Source organism: Brachycentrus maculatus, unplaced genomic scaffold (genome assembly GCF_059751285.1).
Source record: "Brachycentrus maculatus isolate JH-2025_06_01 unplaced genomic scaffold, ASM5975128v1 h1tg001056l, whole genome shotgun sequence".
NCBI lineage: Eukaryota > Metazoa > Arthropoda > Insecta > Trichoptera > Brachycentridae > Brachycentrus > Brachycentrus maculatus.
In genome coordinates, this window is record NW_028281764.1 from 67,714 (window position 1) to 85,677 (window position 17,964).

Genomic DNA, 17,964 nt, shown 5'->3' on the forward strand with positions numbered 1-17,964 from the left:
AGCGTGATAGTTAGATTTGTTTTTAGTGATTTTTTCCAATAAAAAAATATTATTCAATTTATTACTTTTTTTCAGAAGTTAACACAAATTTGATCAGCATCAAATAGAACAATAAAAATGAATTTTAGTATATAGCTCGGCTGTCCAAATTTAAAACACAGTAAGGGACATTTTTTGTAGTAGGTTTTTTTGCATTTTTGGATTAAGTAGACTCTACTTAGTCCATAAATGCAAAAAAAAACCTACCACAAAAAAATGTCCCTTACTGTGTTTTAAATTTGGACAGTCGAGCTGTATAAAACACTTATCAGAACGTGGATTTTTTTAAATTTATTTATTCAAAATGTAAGGCCTGAAAGTTTTATGTAAATCGTTAAGTTTTTTGTTTATCTAACATAAAGTATAAATTGGGAACAATTTAATATCCTCAATTCAATTTAAAGTCACAAACGATTCGTGCGCTGAAAGGGTGAGTCACTGCTTACATTTTATTCATTATTTAAAATTCTACAGATTTCTTAACATCTTACGAAATTATAAGACGAAATATATTTATTTATAGTAGCATGACCCGAATAATACAATGTTTCGACATTGTCTCAATGCCTTGATGTCACTTTTTTGGTCATATCAATTTATTTATAGATTTGGCGTTTAATTTGTAGAACTCCATTTTAATTTATGTATAAAATGTCCGCCTCCGTAGTGTAATGGTCAGCACGCACGGCTATCGTTCTGGAGGTCCCGGGTTAATTCCCAAGGGGGGTCAAATAAATATAAGTAATTTTTTTCACTCTAATATTTATTCAACATTACCCTGGACTTGTACCTGAAGCGAAAGGCTGATCACCTTTCCTTCATGTGTAAACGATCAAGATAACACTGCGTTTATATGACGCAGTGCCCTATGCACCATTGGGGTGCGGATAAGGGTTTTATTATTATTATTTATTATTAAATGTTAAATTAAAAACTGATACTAAGAGTCTACTAAGTTTTATTTTATTGTTAAAAAATACACAAGAATAATAAGTTTTGTGACAATTGTTTCACCTAGTGGCATTTTCAAACGTTTAATTACGAAACAAAGTGTTAAAAATGAAAAAAATATTCTTGGTCTCACAATACCATGTCAATAGATTCTTCCTTTCCCCCAAAATGAAAATAAGTGTGCATACCTACATATATAGCTAACTCTAACACATACCAAAAGAGGAATGTGTTAAATTTTGTTTGATGTGGTTTTGTGTTTTTTACATTGAATATGAAGTAGCTAGGCGCTTCATTTTGATAACAGGTAGATGTAACCATCATCAGTTTGTTTAATGTGTTTCTGTATTCTTGCCATTGAATATGAACTAGCTAGGCGCTTCATTTTTGTAACAGGTAGATGTAATATATAGCGTAGCATCAGATATAGCGTAGTAACATTTGTCCCCAGTAACTTCTCTAGAATAGATCCTTTGTTGACCAAAAGAGGTATGTGTAAGATTGTTTGATGTGTTTCTGTGTTCTTGCCATTAAATATGAACTAGTTAGGCCCTTCATTCTTATAACAGGTAGATGTAATCATCATCAGCCATATTGTAGTAACTTGTTTCAAGTTCATTCTCTGCACTAGATCCTTTGTTGACCGAAAGAGGTATGTGTTAGATTATGTGTTTCTGTGTTCTTGCTTTTGAATACGAACTAGCTAGGCGCTTCATTATTTTGACAGCTAAATGTAATCATCAGTTACAGTGTAGTAATTTTTATTAAATTAAAAACTTGAATAATTCACTGAATTGAGTTTTATTTTAATTTACGACTAGTTTCGAAAACGACCATTGTTTTCATCTTCTGGTACAAATTAAATTGTTTTAATTTGTACCAGAAGATGAAAACAATTGTCGTTTTCGAAACTAGTCGTAAATAAAAATAAAACTCAATTCAGTGGATTATTCAAGTGTTTAATTTAATAAAAATTATCATGTCATTCCACAAAGTTAATGCCAAATCAATAAATAATACAGTGTAGTAGTTCCCAGTACATTCTTTAGACTAGATCCTTCGACCAAAAGGGGTATGTGTTTTTTGTTTGGTGGGTTTCTGTGTTCTTGCCATTGATTATGAACTAGCTAGGCGCTTCATTCTTGTAACAGGTAGATGTTATCATTATCAGCTAGACTGCTTTGCCTTTGTCTTTGACCAAAATAACTTTTTTTTCTCTAATTACTTTTAAGAAATGTCTGAGACATTACTATTTATCATTAGAATCCTAACTGTCCATCAAACCTCCTCCCTTAGTTTTTCCCTCTACCTCCTTCCTTAAACTCCCTTTTTCCTTGGCTCTCCTTATTATCATCTTTTGTTATTTATGTTTTTTATATGTAAATCTGTATTTTATGTTTTTTTTAAACGTTCAAGTACTATCTATCTACTCTCTGATTGCAAACGGCTATATATGGTATCAAACGTTTTGATCAATATCACTAGTTTGTTTTTGGTTGGTTGGAAGATATTGCTTTTTAGAAATAAGCCCATCAATGTACTTATAATTTTTCTGTATATGAAGTTTAAATAAAATAAATAAAAATAAAATAGGCGTGTGATAGATTTTGTTTGATGTGTTCTGTGTTAATGATCTTGTGGTTCTATGTATGTTTCCATAAAGTGTGTCTATGGTGGTCTGTGTGCTTTGCTGGGAGGTGCAATCTTTTGATATGTGTGAGCAATTTTCAATCGCATACTTGAGGATTGTTTTAGAGTATATTAGTTTAACTGTCATAATGCAGCTGTTTGATTCACAAATGTCAAGTACGATTGACGTACGACGCCATTTGTATAAATTATAACATCTCCCGATTGGGTGATTAATTTTGCGCCACAAGTGTTTTATTTTGATATCGAATTCAACTTGTTTAAACATACTTACGTTTGTTTTATTTCCAGAATAATTCAAAATGTTGAGCGTGAAGTATTTGATCTTCCTGCTGTTTGGAGTATCCTGTGTTTCTTCGGCGATAAAAATCGTACCGAACGACCCCAAAAAACTTAGAAATTTCTTGATGCAATCCGTCAATGGAAACTACACCCGTAAGTCAATTATATGTTATATCAAGGGTTCATTGGCACAGGGATGAAACTAAATTTACCACAGATCCTCGAAGCTTACCAAGAAACTATAAGGATCCTAACCAGGACCTTGACAGGACACTGCACACTGAAGAAACACATATAAACTTGCAAGAACTGGTGCTGAGAGGCCACCAATGGGCCTCGAGCCCATATGCAGACTGACACTCAGCACTATCAAGTATATTAGCCTACAGACAGCGAAAGCTTAAATTTTCTCTGCCTACCCTTGCGGAAAGCGGCGTGATGGTTAGGTAGTTAGTGTACGCATGTATTCAGTATCCTAGCGCTTTTTTCATGCCTGTTAGACATATTCAGAAAACATGTTATTGATTCGCAATGAAATTTGGACTTTGTAAAGTACTTTGAATTTCTGTAATTTAAACGAGACGTGTGCAAATTATAACTTTTTTATGGTTTTATTGTTTGAACTTTAATTCTTTTCGCCTGCGTACATAAAACATAACAATAATAGTACAACTACATGCTTACATCAATAATCTCTAGAGGATGGAACGCCACACTCGTCTGTCCTGATGTAATAATAATAATAATAATAAATTTGGATAACTTATATAGCGCCATTTTCGTAAAAAAATACCTCAAGGGCGCTTCACGGTGAATTCATTGGGGAAAATATTATGCTGGAAATGATTTAGCAAACAAATGTGTTTTTAGTCTTTTTCTAAAGATCATCTCACTCTCACTATTTCTAACCATTGGTGGAAGAGCATTCCACGCCGTCGGTCCTGCAACAGCAAAGGCACGCTCGCCAAATTTAGTGCGTTGGTTGCGAGCTGGTAAGATAACTTTGCCCATTGCAGATGTTGTAGCCGATCGAAGCGTGAGACGTCTATCAACCAATTCATCTGGAATACACAGCTCCTTAAGATACTCTGGAGCCATATTGTGTATTGATTTATACATGAGTAGGCAGAGTTTATACTCAACCCTTTCGGGAAAGCGTAACCAGTGGAGTTTGTGAAGTAGTGGGGTGATGTGACTGAATTTAGAAATTCCAAAAATTAGTCTCGCTGCTGCGTTTAATACTGATTGCAGTCACTCCTAGCAGATGTACACTCCTAGCTTTCTCTACATTCATATATCTATTACTTTTTGACATCTCATCAAAGATGAAGAAGAATAAAGAAGTATTTACGGGGCTCAAGACCGTCAAAGGCTGGTTTAAGTGATCACTCAACACACGTGTAACATTCACCAATTCTACCCACTATTGACAACCATACTACTCAAATTCTTAAAGTTCTAAATATATATATGAACCAATTTAAAAACCTTGTTCTAGTGAAGCTTTTTATTAAACAAAAAATCTGATATTAGTATGTGAGGTCCGAATCCTGGATTATAATCACATACATGAGAAAAGCCAGAATATATCATTTTCATTTTTATCATTTTAGCTTATAATTTGACCACTTAATTTATATACAACATTTTGAGTGTGTCCAAAGTGTGTTTAAGTGATCACTTTACACAGCCTATGACGGTCGTCAGCCACGTAAATGCTCACACTTCCATATTCTACTTACCTTTGATGAGATGTCAAAAGAAAAATATGAAAAATAACTCATAAAATTGGAGATAATCCAGATTTGTGAACAATGATTTGGACACACTCAAAATATTATCCATATATCTAGTTACTCATGCCATCTAATTATGTAGATTTAACACATTAATAATAATTCATTTGGTCTTTTTATACAAATATTAGTTGTCAAAAAAATCTCTTTGCCTGTTATGTACAAGGACTTTTAGCATTTTTTGTTTAAATATCCTAAAAATAAAAGTATATATTTATAGTAATTAGCAAGTAAATGAAGTTGATCCCCAGAAACAATACAATAGGTTTTTTTAACCCTTTTCCGCACCCAATGTGCATAAGGCACTGCATCTGCTAATGGCGCCATTTCTATTGCTACAACGTCTGAATGGCATCTAGTGTAATATTTCTAAAAGTGTAATTACGCCATTGTTGCACCAAATAAGTGACATATACCTCACATCTTTGCAAAAAAAATAACCCTAGATAACTAAACATTCGTCCTCGCGACGACGCCCTTCTCCGAAAAAGTGAAGTGCACTCAACTCCCTGCACGCCGCATCCGCCAGGCTATGTTTACGGAATAGTGATATATTATTAAATGCCTCTTACATTCATTCCTAATAAACCAAACTTAAGTGTCATGTAACCAGTTACTATTTTTAATAAATACTTTTGATAACTTTCACGTTTTTAATTACGTAGCCCGCCTTACGAATGTTAAGTTACAATGTATCTACAAATATAGTTTATATAATTTATATTTGAAGCACTAACTTTGAGATTTTCCATTTTATAACTAAAATGTGACTTTGTTTTAAAATTACTTAAAATTATTATTATATAAAATATAAAAACCCTATCCGCACCAAATGGTGCATAGGGCACTGCTTCATATAAACGCAGTGTTATCTTGATCGTTTACACATGAAGGAAAGGTGATCAGCCCTCCGCTTTAGGTACCAGTTCAGGGTAATATTAAATAAATATTACAGTGAAAAAATCACTTATATTTATTTTACCTCCCCTGGGAATTGAACCCAGGACCTCCGGAACGGTAGGCGAGCGTGCTGACCATTACACTACGGAGGCGGACATATTATAACATAACTATAATGTCTTCCGACTTTGAAGCTAACCGTTTCTTTATCAAGACTGATTAATACTATTGATCAGTCTTGATAAAGAAGCGGCTAGCTTGGAAACCGGTAGACATTATAATTAAGTTATAATAAAATATTTATAGTTATATTCTCAATATTATTAATATTAAATGCTTTTTTACTTTGTGGTTAGTCATTTTTACTCATTTATTTTTTTACAAAAATGTTAATAATATTCGTGAATAGCCACTCACCGAAGTGAGTGAGTGGTTATTTACTAATATAATATAAGTTTTTATAGTGATTTTAAAACAAAGTTACATTTTAATTATAAACATTTTAGGGGCTATGCGTATGTGACGCGTTTCGTCTTATTAAGACATTATCAATACAGAGAAAGTTATAAAAAAATACTTAAATTAACTTAATTAAAACAAAGTTACATTTCAATTATAAAATATAATTAAGTTTTCTAGGGTAAAAATTCTTTTTTTTTCAGCACCCTCGAGCAAATTGCTTGCTGATAAGCAGCCCGTTTGGGAAAGAAGCGGAAAATTTGAAGGGGATATGGTACTGACGCAAGACCAGATAGACACCATAGTGGACGACTACTCTGGTACTCTGGACAGGAACGCAGTAATAGACACAAATCTACTGTGGACCAAGAAAACTGTTTACTACACCATGAGCCGAGATTTTAGTAAGTCCATTGGTTATTTAACTCTTCCTTTCCTGGAATCAAACATTTGTTTTAAAATTTATTTAGTTAGTTTATATTACATTTAAAACAACCTATTATTTACACTTAATTTACATCACACACATATATATATATATATATATATATATATATATATATATATATATATATATATATATATATATATATATATATATATATATATATATATATATACATAACTTACTAACCATCACGCCGCTTCCCCGCAGGGGTAGGCAGAGAGAATAGAACGTCACACCACTCTGTCCTTGCAAACATTCTTCGCCTCTTCCACGTTTATACATCTCCTCATACATACCCATCGATTGTTAAAACTCCTAGCCTGACCACTTTCAAGTATTTGGCATGCTTGATCGTGCCAAGTTTTTCTCGGTCCTTCTCTGCTCCTTTTTCCAATTACATCCGCCTCATAAGTGTGTTTTACCGTTCTTTCCTCACTCATTCGTTCTACATGTCCAGACCATCTCAACACACCTTTCCGATATGTCTCAGCTTTGCATATATTATATATATTATATTATATATCTTCTTCTCCGTCTTAATCCTCATTGCTGAGGGTTGTGACCCTTGCAGAAGCAATGACTCTTCTCCAGTTATCCCTTGACTGCGCTGCACGTAGCGCTCCAACCACTGAGGTGCCTGCTGCTGCCTTAATTTGATCGGTCCATCGTGTGGGGGATCTTCCTCTCCCTCTCTTTCCCTCCAGGCTACCGATCACAACTAGGCGTTCCAGGCTATCCTCGTTGCCACGCGCAACGTGTCCAAAGAACTGGAGAATCCGTCGGGTACAGATATTGGCCAGAGACAAGCCATCCAAGCGTAGTTCCTGGCGAATGGACTCATTGGTGCGTCTAGCTGTCCATGGAATTCGGAGCATGCGCCTCCAACACCACATTTCGAAGGCATCAATTTTTCTCCTTTCTGCTGCTTTTATAGTCCATGTTTCAGCAGCATAGAGAAAAATGGAGTGGACCAAGCTCCTGACAAGCTTCATCTTGGTGTTGTTACTCACACCCCGGTCTTTCCAAATTTTGTCTAGCTTAGACATGGCACTTTTGGCGATGGCGATACGACGTCTAATCTCTCCTTCACAAGTTCCTTCATTGCTGATTTGAGATCCAAGGAACTGGAACTCGTTTATTATCTCTAAACCTTCCAGTGATTTCCCGAGATCACCAAACTTCTTAGATCGATCTATGATCATGATCTTGGTCTTGCTTTGGTTAATCTCTAGTCCCAGTGCCTTGCTCTCAATCTCTACTCGTTTAAGGAGATCTACCATCTCTTTTGGGTCTTTGGCCAGAAGTGTTGTGTCGTCCGCATATCGTATATTGGACAGCTTTACGCCACCAATGGACACTCCTCCCTTCCATTCGTAGAGAGCCTTGCGCATGATGTATTCCCCATAGATGTTAAACAGGTCAGGGGAGAGTATGCATCCCTGTCTTACACCTTTCTCAGTGGGGAAGCTTGCAGTGTTTATGCCATTGATTCTTACGATTGCCTTACTTTGGGCATAAAGTCCATGGATGAGTTTTATCAAATGGGATGGGACTCCCATCTCCATGAGTACTTTCCACAGATGTTCCCACTTCACGCAGTCGAAAGCTTTTTTGTAATCGATAAAGCATAAAACTGTTGGCGTCAGGAACTCTCGGCTTTTTTCGATCACTTGGCGGATGTTGAGGATCTGCTCTCTTGTTCCTCTTCCTTTCACAAAACCAGCTTGTTCCTTAATATATCCATTATATATATATATATATATATATATATATATATATATATATATATATATATATATATATATATATATATATATATATATATATATATATATATATATATATATATATATATATATATATATATATATATATATATATATATATATATATATATATATATATATATATATATATATATATATAAAATAAAATATGTATGATATCATAAAAAAATATTTTTAATATCATACAATACTTAAATTCACTCAAATTAAATTAATTTCTCAATAAAATTATATCAAATCATGGTTATCAACTCCTGCCTTCTTATATATATATATATATATAACATAACAATTTGTATAGCATCTCACCAGTCTGATGATGTCGGTAACGACGAAACCCGGTCGCTGGTCAAATAAAAAAAAAGTGGAAAAGCTAAAAATATTGGTTTTAATCTAATAATATATTTATAAGTAGTCAATTTTTTAAAGTAGTGGGGAATTCGTGGAGAAACGGGACATTGTTTTCCCTCAATTTTGGGAACATGTATTATATAACAAACTAATGTTTCCTAGAGACGAATTCATACATGTATTTTTTTTTCAGGTTCCGCCGAACGAAAAGCTATATTCGCTGCTATGACTGATATTTCTTCAAATTCGTGTATTAAATTTTCCAAAAGATGCTTTTTCCATAAAAATTACATCATTATCACAGTAAGGACTTTTTTTTGCATTCTTTGGTTTAAAATATATTTAAAAAATAATTAAATAATAATAGTTATACAAAAACATAATTGAAATAATCAAATTTCCTTTGATCAAAAAAGGTATGTGTAAGGTGTAAGGGATCTCGAAACATTTACTATTTTCATCATCAATTTTCGGACAGCAATAACTCTTTACCATCAAATCGTAGATGAAGAAGAAAGAAGAAAAGTCTTGATATTTACAGGGCCTGTTATTTATGGTCAGTTATTTGTCTATGACAGGTCCTATTTAAATACCCAGTCTTTTATATTATTATTTATCTATTGTATGTTGTACTGTCAAAATCTAAAAATTAGTAGAGAAATGCAGATTTGTGAACGAGGGTTTTGAACATACTTTATAATGCATTACTCGTACCATCCCAACTAATAATTCAATACATTTTTTAGATGGGAGTTGCATTTATTTCTTACCTTGATTATTACATACAAGGTTTATATGTTGATCATTAATTGGATTATTGTTTCCTCTAGCTAAAAAATGCTTTGTTTTAATCTGTGTTGGAAATATTAGGGTTAATCTAGCGTGGGCCTATCAGGAACTTCTCAGCTTTTGCTTATTGCTGGGAGGAAACCACGTAAAACTTCTCAGGAGAAGCCGGACTATTGACTGTTGTCAACAGACCTTCCGTTTCGCTAGAAGAGGGTTTGGCATTTTGTGTCCTAGCTTGGTTTATGGTACCAATGTCTTTCATTATTTTTATTATATATGATACCACTTCTTATGAGAGTTCCTTATAAACTATCAGGGATCCGATGTCAGATAGGTCACCCAGGCTCCTGCGACGCGCAATAATTATTTACTTTTACTTCAACCTTCTTCTTGTGTCCAGTATTGAAAAAACGCCTCCCTCTTGGACTTCCACAGTTGTCTGTTGGACGCGACTCTCTTGCAGTGCAGGTCCACCACTTTCCTAATGTCATTGGACCATCTTGTCTGGGGCCTACCCACGTTTCTGCATCCTGTTCTAGGCCTCCAGTCAACCAACTTTTTTCGTCCTTCTATCTTCAGACATACGTGTCACATGACCGGCCCAGTTTCACTTTAGTTCCGCGATAGTTCAATACTTGGTAATTATAAAATTTTATTGAGACTTATGGGATCAGTGGACCCGCAGACGCAAAAAACGCGCTTAGACTGTCAGAAATGAAGACTCTAAGAAGTATATCTGGCAAGAGTCTACGAGACATAATGAGGAACAACAGAATAGGGGAAATGTGCGAGATTTGCACACTTTACACTGTATGGCCAACTTCCAATCAGACCACCATATAGATGAATCGACAGCTGGGATTCAACATTGCAGGAGGCTAATCCTTCTTAATCACAGGCCACAAGGCCTACACCAAGAAGAAGAAAAATATATGAATTATGTTATCAATTTAATTTTAGCCAAGTAATCCGGGATGTTATTCATACGTCGGGATGGTTGGAGGGGGCCAAGATCTCAATCTGGCTAGCGGTTGCTTCTCTCATGGGACAATCGTCCACGAGATGTTGCACGCTCTTGGACATTATCACATGCAGAGCACACACAACAGGGATGACTATGTCGCGATTGTTTGGGACAAGATTCAACCTGGTAACGACATATTAAAAACTGTATTATTTATTTATTTATTTAAACTTCATGTACAGAAAAGAAATAACTACGTTTGCGGGCTTACTGCTAAACGTAATATCTTCCAACCAACCAAAAACAGACAAGTAATATTGATCAAAACGTTTGATACCATATATAGCTGTTTGCAATCAGAGGGTAGATAGTACTTGAACATTTAAAAAAACATAAATTACAAATTGACATTTGAAAAAACTTGAATTTCAAAAAAAGATAATAAGGAGGGCAAAGGAAAAAGGGAGTTTATGAAGAAGGTAGAGGGAAAAATGAAGGGAGGAAGTTTGATGCACAGTTAGGATTCTAATGATAAATAGTTATGTCTCAGACGTTTCTTAAAAGTATTTAGAGAAGGTACATTTTTTACAAGGAGAGGTTATTCATTCCATAGTCTGGCCGCTAGGACAGAGAAGGAATTTTTAGGTAATTTATCCCAAATTAAACACGGTTATTGGATTGAATTCTACTTTTATTTACATATATATGATAATATGACGCGTTTCGTCTTATTAAGACATTTTCATACACTCACTAACGCGTCACATATTATCATATACAAATATGTATATAAAAGTAGAATTCAATCCAATAACCGTGTTTAATTTTGGATATATTACCCAACAATTCAATATGGAATCCTACCAACTGTCTGCAGCTACAATAAATAAGAGAAGGAATTACTAATGACTTGGTTTTTAAGGTTTAAAGTCCAATATTTTTTTAATAACAATGATATTCTCATCAGTTATGTGTTATTTTTTGCTACATACATATATTATGTCTCTTTCAAAGTAAGATACAAACATATTTTAATTTTGTTATTTAGTAGCCGTAATTATTAGCCGTAATTATTTGTCCGCCTCCGTATTGTAATGGTCTACCGTTCTGGAGGTACCGGGTTCGATTCCCAAAGGAAGTAAAATAAATACAAGTGATTTTTTTTACTGTAATATTTATTCAATATTACCCTAGACTGATACCTGAAGCGGAGGGCTGATCAACTTTCCTTCATGTGTAAACGATCAAGATAACACTGCGTTTATATGATGCAGTGCCCTATGCACCATTGGGTGCGGATAAGGGTTTAATAATTAATATTTACTAGCCGAAACACAGGTCAGAAAAATAATCGTTTTGTGTTTGAATAATTTTCTAGATAAACTGTTGCTTAAATTTAACGATTTAATTTGAACTTGAATATTAAATTTATTAAATTTAAGGTGAAAAATTAAAAATTTTCATAATTTGAGAAAACCAGATTTTGTGAACAAGTATTTGGACGCACTCAAAATGTTGATGTTTTTTTAGGTCAGGAACATAACTTCATCCGATACACAACGTCACAAGTAACTAACTTTGACGTAAACTATGATTACGGAAGTGTTATGCATTATTCAGAATATGCATTCAGTATTGATGGAAACAAGACCCTCGTTGCACTCCAGGTTTGTGACAAACTTCAGCTTAATCTTACAATATTATTTTTTGACATCTCATCAAAGATGAAGAAGAACGTAACGTTGTTCATCCCCTATTGCTTCGAAGAAAAGGTCATGGGTTTCCTATACAAAGAGTCCGAGGATGAATAAACCAGTGTGTTACTAAGTACATAATTGTTACCTGGCTGGATTTTGTTCCACACGATCGTCACATAGTCGTCTCGGCTCCATGTGCTCTGCATATGGTAATGCCCAAGAGCGTGCAATACCTCGTGGATGATGATGCCGTGAAGGAAGCATCCGTCCTCCAAGTTCAGTACTTGGGCGCCTCCTGTCATGCCCACGTTGGAGAAACATCCAGATTTAGCGTTCTAAAACATGTACAACATTTTTAGTGGGTCCAAATACTTGTTCACAAAATCTGGATTGTCTCCAATGACAGGAGTTATTTTCATATTATTTTTTGACATCTCATCAAAGATGAAGAAGAATATGGAAGTCTGGGCATTTACGGGGCTTACGACCGTCATAGGCTGGTTTAAGTGTGTCACTTTACACACGTGTAACATTCACCAATTCTACCCATTATTGACAACCACACTACTAAAATTCTTGGAAGTTCTATATATATGAACCAATTTAGAAACTTTGTTCTTGAATCATTAGAACTTCACTAGAGACATCTATTGGTGAGATGTAAAGAAGCTTTTTTATTAAGCAGAAACTCTTATATTAGTATGTGAGATCCGAATCCTGGATTATAATCACACACATGAGAAACGCCAGAAAATACCATTTTCATTTTTATTATTAAGCTTATAATTTGACCAGATAATTTATTTACAACATTTTGAGTGTGTCCAAATACTTGTTCACAAAATCTGGATTATCTCCAATTACAGGAGTTATTTTCAAAATAACTCCTTTGAAAATAAACTCTTTTGAAAATAACTCCTGTAATTGGAGATAATCCAGATTTTGTGAACAAGTATTTGGACACACTCAAAATGTTGTAATCTTACAATACTTGTATAAGCCAACGCCAATTTTCGTAATCCCCCAAAACTCTAGGTCAATTTCCCTAAATTGGGGAAAAACAAAGTTTATGTATTAATTTTAAATCAAACACAATTTTTTTGAGTCTACTAAGTTGTAGTTGTATTTTATTAACAAAAACACATAAAAAATTATATTGTGACAATTGTTTCGCCTTGTTAGGGCGTTATCAAACGAATGTGAAGATCAAATGGACTACGGTCCTTATGTAGCTATACAATTCTAAGTGACAGTTTTAACACTATAAAATAAATGAAAAACAAAGTCCCGATTTCCCACAAATTCCCAACATAATTATCTCATGGAAATAAACAACTTTTCATTAACAATCGCCGATTTTAAACATCAAATAATAACGCCCTAATTGGGTTTTTATATTTAAAAAAATATAGTTATTAAAAATACATTTGATTTGTCATAAACCTCCACAGGGGGGTCAAATAAATACAAGTGATTTTTTCACTGTTATATTTATTCAATATTACCCTGGACTGGTACCTGAATGGTATCACCTTTCCTTCATGTGTTAAGTATCAAGATAACACTGCGTTTATACGACACAGTGCCCTATGCACCATTGGGCTGCAGATAGGGGGTTTATTATATTTTTATATGTAATAAAAATTGTAGAAAGTACAGCCTATAAAAACAGCTTACATATATATTTAGTTAGATAGCACATAAACAGAATAATTTATACACTTTACTTATTATTTTGTAGAATAAAAAATTATGTAGAACACATAAAAAATAATACTGAAAGCGGAAGACACAAAAAATATACTAAAATAATAAATAAAATATAATAAAATAATAAAAATGTAAATAATAAAAATGAAAATGGTATTTTCTGGCGTTTCTCATGTGTGTGATTATAATCCAGGATTGGGACCTCACATACTAATATAAGAGTTTCTGCTTAATAAAAAGCTTCTTTACATCTCACCAATAGATGTCTCTAATGGAGTTCTAGTGATTCAAGAACAAGGTTTCTAAATTGGTCATATATACAGAACTTCCAAGAATTTGAGTAGTGTGGTTGAGTAATCACTTAAACCAGCCTATGACGGTCGTCAGCCCCGTAAATGCCCAGACTTCCATATTCTTCTTCATCTTTGATGAGATGTCAAAAAATAATTATTATATTAATAAATGGTAAAATAGTGCCAATCTCCACAAATTCCCCGATCGAGTTGAGATTCCTTGCAAATTGGGGAATTTTCCACAGATTGACTACCCTGGTTATAGGTGTCTCAACTCAAAATGTAACACTAAACAATTTAAACAAAACTTTAAGCATTTGGGAATTTAACACTTCAATATACAAGAATTTAATACTTCACTTTCCCTAAAGAAATAAAACAATTAGAAGGTATAAAAAATCTTTATTTTCATTGTATGTAAATCTTTTAAGAAATGAAAAAGACTAACTAACTAACTAACCATCACGCCGCTTCCCCGCAGGGGTAGGCAGAGAGAATCGAACGCCACACCACTCTGTCTTTGCAAACATTCTTTGCCTCTTCTATTCATGCATCTCCTCATACATACCCGACGATTATTACGACTCCTGACCCGGCCGCTTTCAAGTATTTGACATACCTGATTGTGCCAAGTTTTCCTCGGTCGTCCTCTGCTTCTTTTTCCAACTACATTCGCCTCATAAATTTGTTTAACCGTTCTTTCTTCACTCATACGCTCCACATGTCCAAACCATCTCAACACACCTTTCTTAATTTTATCGATAATGCTTATCTCTGCCTTACATTCTTTCCTTATTTCATCATTCGAACATCTATCAAACATCGTTTTGCCACACATTCGTCTGAGGGATCGCATTTCGACTGCATTCAGTCTGCTTTCATCCTTCTTTTGCCAACTCCATGCTTCGCTTCCATACATAAGGGTTGGAACCAGAACTCCATTATGTACTGCCAGTTTAGCTTCCGCTGATAGATTTTTATTTGCTAAAACTGATTTTAGTGCACCATTCACTCTGTACCCAGCATTCACTCTCCTCTCTACTCTCACGAAAAAGACTATTATACCATTAGTCAAATATGTATATAAATAAACCTCTCCAAGCACAAGAGCTGAGTTTCTTTTTTGGAGAGGCAGAGCGAAACTCAAATTATAATGTTTAATAAATGTTTTACTCAGTAAATACCACTATTTCTTAAAATCTACTGTGACATTTTCAAACATCGTATGTGAAGCTAATTCTAAATTTTAGAGTTGGGTCCTTGGGACGTTGAAGGTAGAAGAGGGGGAAGGAGCTGTTTCTTATTTTTATTTATTTATTTAATTTTTTTTTTAAATTTAATCAGTGGGAATAGAGACAAGGGCGGGAGGCTTTAGTCATTGTCATATTGTTAATTTTGGGTTTATTGTTTTGAAAATGATGCGGAATGCATCGAAATACGTGTCACAGTAGATTTTAAGAAATAGTGGTATTTACCAAGTAAAACATTAATTAAAAATGGATAGATTTTACCACAAAGGGACTGCCGAATCAATTAATAAAACTAAAATTATAAGTTTACCATATGTGTTAATGTATAGAAATTGTATTAACGATGTAACTATAATAAATAATATCAAAATAAAAAAAATCTAAATACGAAAGAAGATGGATGTCTGAATATCCCAGGGCCTACGAACTGGAATTTGGCTGGCTTAATCGATCGCTTTGTACACTTGTGAAACGTTCACCATCCTGCCCATTATGGAACTTACATATTGCATTAAGGATGAACTCACAAACTTCAAGTTCAGAACGCGATCGGCCGCGCATTAGTAGCTAGACATCATCTCTCCGCGCTCAATGGAATTTCACTTTTTTAAGAATATGTTGATAAAAATATTAAAAATATACCTTTCTTTTTTTAATTCTGTATCTTTCAATGACACGTTTCTTTTCAAAACCATATTTTTTCAAAGAATGACTTTTTATGAACCATTAAAACTATATTTTAATTTGAAAAAATCAATAATGTCTAATGTTATCAACCTGAGTTTTAAAAAAATACTTGAGATTTATCGTGTGTTGGGCCTCTCACCAGTCTGATGATCTCGGTAACGACGAACCCGGTAACCCGGTCACTGGTCAAATAAAATATATGGAAAAAACTTTGTAATTGTTACTTTATAGTGTGTTTTTTTTTGTCTTTACTATTTTCTATGCTATTCTGTTAGTTCCTAATTATAGAAATGAAATATTATATTTTTATTGCTATTTTTTTATTTTTTATTATTTTTTAGGACACCGACGCCACCCTTGGCCAATCCGTCGGAATGAGCGCTGGTGACATTAGAAAACTAAATCTCCTTTATTCCTGTCCAGGTTTCGTGTAAAGTACATAAAATTGTATAAATTAAAAGGTGTAACGTCCTTAAGGGTGAAAATGCGTAAATAGAAAATTGCATACACGAAAGAATAAAGAAAAAAATATGTATTTTTATTATTTTTATTACTATTACCTTCCCCACCTAACGACATCTACAATCTGGCATGCACACGGTGTTTAAAAATGATGCGAAATGCATCAAAACACGTGTCACAGTAGATTTTAAGAAATAGTGGTATTTACTAGGTAAAACATTAATTAAAAATGGATAGATTTTACCACAAAGTGACTGCCGAATCAATTAACTTAATTATAATGTCTGTCTTTTGTCCGCCTCCGTAGTGTAATGGTCAGCACGCTCGGCTACCGTTCTGGAGGTCCCGGGTTCGATTCCCGATTCGAAGGGGGGTAAAATAAATATAAGTGATTTTTTCACTGTAATATTTATTTAATATTACCCTGGACTGGTACCTGAAGCGGAGGGCTGATCACCTTTCCTTCATGTGTAAACGGTCAAGATAACACTGCGTTTATGTAACGCAGTGCCTTGTGCACCATTGGGTGCGGATAAGGGTTTTATTTATTATTAATGTCTACTGGTTTCGAAGCTAATCGCTCTTTTTTCAACACTGAATAATACTAAAACACCATCTACATAACAAAATTGGGTAGATATCAAGAGTCTTTATTTTTTTGTGATTTTGGGTGATTGGAAACATATTTAATAACGGACTTTTAGAAAAATCGTTAACTTATGTATTTATTAGTTTCTAATTTCTAGTATTATATTTCTCTGTTATTATATATATATATATATATTCCTCTGCCTTCTGTTGCATGTTTGTAATACATTTAGACCTTTATTTTTATCATATCGCTCACTCCTTTCAAGAACGTCATAAATCGAAAAACTTGATTTTTCAGGAGAACGTTTTCAAAGAAAACGTTTTAAAAATATAACACAATGTATTAAAAATAAATATCAAGCCACTTACTGAACTTTTTACTGTGCAACAGATCTTTTTAGATAAAACCTGAAGGTTTTTTCTCCATTTGTAAAATATTTAGTTTATTTAAAAAACAAATAAATACTACCTTTTCTTAAAAATGCAAAAACAACAAATGTAAATATTAAGTTAAAAATATGCCGCTTTTACTGGGATATAGAACATTTTCTAGGCATTCCGAAAACATGCACAACTAAAAATTGACGATTTTTGATTTATGATGTTCTTGAAAGGAGTGAGCGATATGTGTGATTATTTTGTATTATGTGATTGACAAATTAACTTATCAACTGATTTAAGCCCAAAAAAAAAATGTATTTTTTTAAGACTTCTGTCAACTAAAAGGTTGACTATGCGAGTATATACTTGTCAGTTATTTCTGCAAACACTCGTATTAAATTATACAAAACGTCCTGTAAATCTTTGTTATTGAACAAATCATGTAATGTTTATTGACTGTTTTCATATTATTGCGTC

General features: G+C 33.6%; 1 protein-coding gene across 1 annotated transcript; it reads left to right on the forward strand.

The window, feature by feature from the left end:
* Nucleotides 1-429: 429 nt before the first annotated feature.
* LOC148299595 (zinc metalloproteinase nas-4-like) lies at nt 430-16,588 on the forward strand. The gene is made up of 7 exons (XM_088275895.1): nt 430-469; nt 2,932-3,075; nt 6,281-6,481; nt 8,857-8,966; nt 10,413-10,602; nt 11,947-12,083; nt 16,395-16,588. The coding sequence occupies exons 2-7, from the start codon at nt 2,943-2,945 to the stop codon at nt 16,485-16,487; spliced, it is 864 nt and encodes a 287-aa protein (XP_088132021.1). The 5' UTR covers nt 430-469; nt 2,932-2,942; the 3' UTR covers nt 16,488-16,588.
* Nucleotides 16,589-17,964: the final 1,376 nt, after the last annotated feature.

Bases quoted from the DNA above. Each gene is read 5' to 3' on its own strand.
- LOC148299595 (XM_088275895.1), top strand. From the start codon at position 2,943: ATGTTGAGCGTGAAGTATTTGATCTTCCTGCTGTTTGGAGTATCCTGT. The intron at 6,482-8,856 runs GTAAGTCCATTG...TTTTTTTTTCAG, and splicing joins CACCATGAGCCGAGATTTTA to GTTCCGCCGAACGAAAAGCT. The intron at 10,603-11,946 runs GTAACGACATAT...ATGTTTTTTTAG, and splicing joins TTGGGACAAGATTCAACCTG to GTCAGGAACATAACTTCATC.